The following is a 6,000-nucleotide window of genomic DNA, read 5'->3' as shown; positions in this document are numbered from 1 at the left end:
CTCAGGCAATCCACTCACCTCAGCCTCCCAAAGGCGCGGGATGACAGGCTGAGCCCGGCGGGGTTATTTTTTATACTGTAATAATTTCTATACTTTGAGAATGCATTATTTTATAGTCAAAAACAAAATAAATAAGAATTAATTTTTTGCCTGTCAGTTCATCTAGTTTTTTAATATTTTTCCTTTGTGCATTAATGTGTAGGTGAGGGTTTGAATCTGCATCCCCCCCACTTTTTTCTTTTCTTTGTCCTTTTCTTTCTACTTTTGTTTTTTAGTTTCTGTTCATGTGTGTATGTGAATGATTGTGTTCATCTTTCAGTTTTTTTGTTGTTGTTGGTTTGTTTTTGCTCTTTTGTTCTTGTCTTTTTAAATTTTTTTTTTTTTTTTTTTTTTAGTTTAAGGTGTGTGTCGGGCTGGGCATGGTGGCTCATGCCTATAATCCCAGCACTTTGGAAGGCCAAGGTGACAAGATTGCCTGAGCCCACGGGTTCGAGACCAGCCTGGGCAAATTGGTGAGACCTCATCTCAACAGTAATCACAAAGCAGCTGGGTGTGGTGGTGCACACCTGTGGTTCCAGCTACTTGGAAAGCTGAGGTGGAAGGATGGCCTGAGCCCAGCTGGTTGAGGCTGTGGTGGCTGGGAGCATGCCACTGCACTCCAGCCTGGGTGATAGAGTGAGACTCCAACTGAAAAAAAAAAAAAAAAAAGGTATGTGTCACTATATGTGTGAGGGTTCAATTTGAATTTTTTTCCCCTGGTCTTTCTCTTTTTCTTCTCCATTCATTGTGTGCTACGCATGTGTGTGTGTGTTTAGCTTTCCCGGGGTTTTTGTGTTGTTTGTTTTGTTTCACTTTGTTGTTACTCCAGTTTGTTTTGGGGTGTGTGTGTATGTCCGTGTGTGTGTGTTCAATTTTCCTTAACTCACCATGATGTTGTCTTCAACTTCTGCTCTTATATAGGGTCCCAAGAGCCCCAAATGTTCATTTAGTTCTCCACGGTATAAGGGCTGCGTAAAGGAGCCATCAGTGAATTCCTGGAAAACCACCTTCTTGAACTGAGGGATACTGTCACTCTGAGCCCTAGAGAAAAAAGCAGGGAAAAACAGTGTCCTGATGGACCAAATGGGTAGAAGCGCCTCACAGCCTTGCCTTCTCTGTATTTGGGCTACATTAGTGGAATCAATGATGGGTTGCAAGTATAACAGGGCAGAGAGGAGAGCAGGAGGGATCAAAGATAACTTTCCGGGCTGGACACGATGTCTCATGCTTATCCTCCCAGCGCTTTGGGAGGCTGAGGCAGGAGGATCACTTGAGCCCAGGAGTTTGAGGTTACTGTGAGCTATGAACATGCCACTGCCCTGCAGCCTGGGCAACAAAGCCAGATACTGTCTGAAAAAAAAAGGAAAGAAAAGAGAAAAAAAGAGATCACTTTCAGGTTTCCAGTATGGGCAAACGGGTGAATGGTAATGAAATTTACTGAGATGGAGGACCCTAGAGGAGGTTGGGGTCTACATGGTTTTGAGCATATGGGACATCTATATGAATTAAATCCAGAGGTCAAGGTCAGGTGCAGTGGCTCACGCCTATAATCCCAGCACTTTGGGAGGCCGAGATGAGAGGATTGCCTGAGCCCATGGGTTCGAGACAAGCCTGGGCAACTTGGCGAGACTTCATCACTACAACAACAACAACAAAAATTAGCCGGGCATGGTGGCGCGTGCTGTAGTTCCAGCTACTTGGAAGGCTGAGGTTGGAAGGACCGCCTGAGCCCAGCAGGTCGAGGCTGTGGTGGCCATGAGCGTGCCACTGCACTCCAGCCTGGGAGACAGAGTGAGAACCACACACACACACACACACACACACACACACACACACACACACACACACACACAAATTCAGAGGTCAGAAGCTCACAAAAGAAATCTAGATAAATATTATCTGTACTTAGATGGTATTCAAGTCATGTGAGTGGTCTATACAAGCCAATACTCAATTTTTATGTCCTCATTTTGCTAGGCATCTAAGAAGCATTTTGCATAGTTAAACACTCCATTCTCCTTGAAATACTCTCTCCAGGCTTCACTGGTATGTAAGTTCAATGAAAGCAAGGGTTTTTGTCTGTTTTGTCCGCTGCTGTATTCCTAGCACCTATGACAGTGCTTTGCACAAAGTAAGTGCTCAAGTAATATGTGTTGAATGGTGAATGAATGGACAGTTTATAAACATACCCCAACAACAAGACAGCCTCAGGGTCCTGTCCTTGGATTGCTTTTATCTACTGTTTAAAAAAAAGCTATGAAAATTGTGAACTAAAACATATAAAATAAAATGCGTAAAGCATAACCACCTTTGGTACCAAAAAGCAGCCATCAGCTAGATTAAGAATATTGCTCACAGCTGGACATGGTGGCTCACAACTATCATCCCAGCACTTTGGGAGACTGATCTTTCCTTTCTTCATTTAGGTAGTTCCTTATTTTCAGAGCGAGCACATATGTTTGCCAGTTGTCACTAGAGATGGTTTTCTCTCGCTCTCTCAATTAAAAATAAATGCTTTTAAGAGAGTGGATTTTAGAGATCTACGCCATTATTTTCTTTCTTTTTTTTTTCAGTTGAATTCTCAGTCTGCCGCCCAGACTGGAGTGCAGTGGCCACTCCCGGCCACCGCAGCCTCGACCTGCTGGGCTCCAGCAACCCTTCGGCCTCAGTCTTCCAAGTAGCCGGAATGACAGGCGCGCGCTACCACGTCCGGCTGATTTTTTGATTTATTGTAGAGAAGAGGTCTCGCCAAATTGCCCAGGCCGGTCTCGAACCCGCGGGCCATTGTTTTCATACAAATGCCGATGGCCCTGTTCCCCTCCAAGCATTTAGAGCAATGAGTAAACAGATCAGTTAGTTATTCGCAATGGCCGGGCGCGGTGGCTCACGCCTGTAATCCCAGCACTTTGGGAGGCAGAAGCAAGAGGATTGCCTGAGCCTAGGGACTGGAGACAAGCCTGGGCAACTTGGTGAGACCTCGTCTCTACAATAAATCAAAAAATCAGCTGGGTGTGGAGGCGCGCGCCTGTAGTTCCAGCCATTTGGAAGACTGAAGCCGAAGGATCGCCTGAGCCCAGCAAGTCGAGGCTGCAGTACCACCGCACTCCAGCCTGGGCAAAAAGACTCACTGGATGTCCCTTTTCAATCAGACTCACTCTCCACACTAAAGGTAACCACCATTCTGACATTTATGATAATCATTTCTTTGCTTTTCTTCATAACTTTACTACTTACGGATGCATCCTGACAAATATAGTATAGTTTGACCCGTTTTTATCAAAACTACTCTTCTGTGACACTTTTGTAACAAGTCAAATGTCTGTATGTGTGTGGGTCTAGTTTTAGATTTTCTATTCTGTTCCATTTACCTATTTGTTTATCCCTATACAGGCTACCACATTGTTTTAATTACTACAGCTTCAAAATAAGTCTCAATTTATTATATAACAATTCCTATCAACTTGTTCTTCTTCAAGCGTGTCTTGGCTATTTGTAAGCCTTCACATTTTTATATTAATTTTAGAATCAACTTGGTCTCTACAAAAGAAAAGACTAAGATTTTCATTCAGGTTGCACTGAATCTATAGATAGTTTGGGAATAATCTATATTTTCATATGTTTTCCAATTCGTGTACATGGCATTTATATCTTGGCATTTATTCAGGTCTTCTTTAAAATTTCTCAGTAGACTTCCATAGTTTTTCCATAGAGGTCTTGTATAATTTTAGTGACAGTTGTTTCTCAGCACTTGTGACTATTTTATTCCATTATTTATTTTATGTTTACTTCCTTATTGTGTCTCACTTAACTGACATACTCAAATCTAACTTTCCACCTGATTAAGGCTCTCCCAGAAAGTGGCTATCTTGGCTTATGACCTCTCTCAAGGGAGAGACCCAAGACTGAATGAGAAAGAAACCCTAACAATAAAAATCACAATGGGGGCCATCTTCCATCTTCTTACCAGAAGGAAATCAATCTCCTTGAGCTCAGCAAACTCGCAAGAAATGTGTGATATATGAAAATCCAACACAGGTGCAGAACTAGCACAGATTTGGCCTGGATGATTCAGAAGAGCTACCCCAGCAGTGATGTCAGATTCTTCCATTAGTGAGTCATTTTTGCTGTCACACACAGGTCATTTTGCCATGATAAATATCCCTGACAGACACACCATTGTCTCTCTCTCTCTCTCTCTCTCTCTCTCTCTCTGTCTCTCTCTCTGTGTCTCCCTCTGTCTCTCTCTCTCTCTCTCTCTCCAGCAACTTGTCACTATCTTTCTTTCTCTCTCTCTCTCTCTCTCTCAGTCTCTCTCTCTGTGTGTCTCTCTCTCTCTCTCTCTCTCTCTCTCTTTCTTTTGAGTCAGAGTGTCACTCTGTTGCTCAGGCTGGAGTGTAGTAGCATGCTCACAGCCACTGCAGCTTCAATCTGCTTCAGCCTTCCAAATAGTTGGGACTACAGGCACACGCCACCATGCTCAGCTAATTTTTTGATTTGTTGTAGAGACGAAGTCTTGCCAAGTTGCCCAGTCTGGTCTCGAATCCCCGGGCTCAGGCAGTCCTCTTGCCTCCACCTCCCAAAGTGCTAGGATTACAGGTATCAGCCACCGTGCCTGTCTAAGTCCAATATTTTCTTATTAGTTTCTGTCTGGATGATCTGTTTATTGTTGAAAGTGGGATCTTAAAACCCTCTACTATTATTGTGTTGGAGTCTATGTCTACTTTCAGATCTCTTAATGTTTGTTTTGTATATTTAGGTGAGTGAATGTTTTGTGCATATTTACAATGGTTACATCCTCTTAATTATTGACACTTTTATTACTATATGATGACCTTGTTTGTCTCTTTTTATAGTTTTTGGCCTAAATTGTATTTTTCTGAAACAATCACAGTCACCCCTTCTCTCTGTTGGTTTTCATTTGCATAAAATATTTTTTCCATCTCTTTCAGTCTACAAGTGTCCTTTAAGATAATGTTAATCTCTTGTGGGGAGCATATAGCTGGCTTTTGTTGTTGTTATCTATTCAGTCACTGCTTTTTGATTGGAGAATTGATTCCCTTTAACTTCGAAGCAATTATTGATAAATAAGGACTTACTAGTGTCATCTTGTTAATTTCTGGTTTCTTGTTTGTGTAGATCCTTTCTTTCTCTCTTGATTTCTTCCTTTGTGGATTGATGGCTTTCTGCAGTGGTATGCTTTGGATCTTTTCTTTTTATGTTTCATGTATCTATTACAGGCTTTTGCTTTGTGGTTACTCTGATGCTTACATAAAACACATTATAACAGGCTGTTTTAAGATGATAATTTTGATAGCTCCAGAAACTCTACACTTTTATTTAACTCCTCCCATGTTGTTTTTGATGTAATAATTTGCTTCTTTTTATAATTTGTACTCCTTAAAATTATGGTAGCTTTGTTTTTAATAGTTTTATCTTTTAACCTTTATACTAAAGATATAATTGATTTATCCACTGCCATTACAGTATTAGAGTGTTTTGGCTTTATTTTCATTTGGTCCAGGGCTTGGGAGAGGACGCCAAGGTGGTTAAAAAGCTGACTAGTGGAGGGGAAGGCTCAGACAGAAGCCCTGATACTTTGAGGGGGTCCCCCAAAGGCCGCTGGACTCCTAATCATGCTTGAAGGTGAGCCTTTGAAGAGATACTCGCCCAGCCCAGGCTCGGCCCTCCAGCCTGTGAAGGTTGGCCAGGTAGGCGCCCATCTTCTTGATGAGTTTCACTTCCTCATCTAGGAATGGGTTCTCCAGGAAGTCACAGAGATGGGGGTCTGTGTGAGTAGATCCCAGGGCATGAAGGTCCAAAGGACTTGGTTCAGGTTCTTTTCCAAGGTCATGGTGGCTTTCGCGGCATCCAGGGTTTTTTTGTTTTTGTTTTGAGTTGGAGTCTCACTCTGTCGCCCAGACTGGAATGCAGCGGCCGCTCCCGGCCACCACAGCCTCGACC

The 6,000-nt window shown here is 42.6% G+C and overlaps 1 protein-coding gene across 1 annotated transcript in view; it reads right to left on the bottom strand.

Moving 5' to 3' along the window:
- The window catches only part of LOC103274839 (coagulation factor VIII-like), a gene marked incomplete at its 3' end in the record, with an annotated part of 111,613 nt that overhangs the window by 15,803 nt on the left and 89,810 nt on the right, over positions 1–6,000 (bottom strand). The window contains exon 15 of the mRNA XM_008072261.2: positions 927–1,080. Within this exon, the coding sequence (XP_008070452.1) occupies positions 927–1,080 (154 nt within the window). The remainder of the gene's footprint in view (positions 1–926; positions 1,081–6,000) is intronic.

Source organism: Carlito syrichta, unplaced genomic scaffold, assembly GCF_000164805.1.
Source record: "Carlito syrichta isolate Samal-C Ts95f unplaced genomic scaffold, Tarsius_syrichta-2.0.1 Scaffold314997, whole genome shotgun sequence".
Classification (NCBI taxonomy): Eukaryota; Metazoa; Chordata; class Mammalia; order Primates; family Tarsiidae; genus Carlito; species Carlito syrichta.
This window is presented reverse-complemented; position numbering and strand designations above follow the sequence as displayed.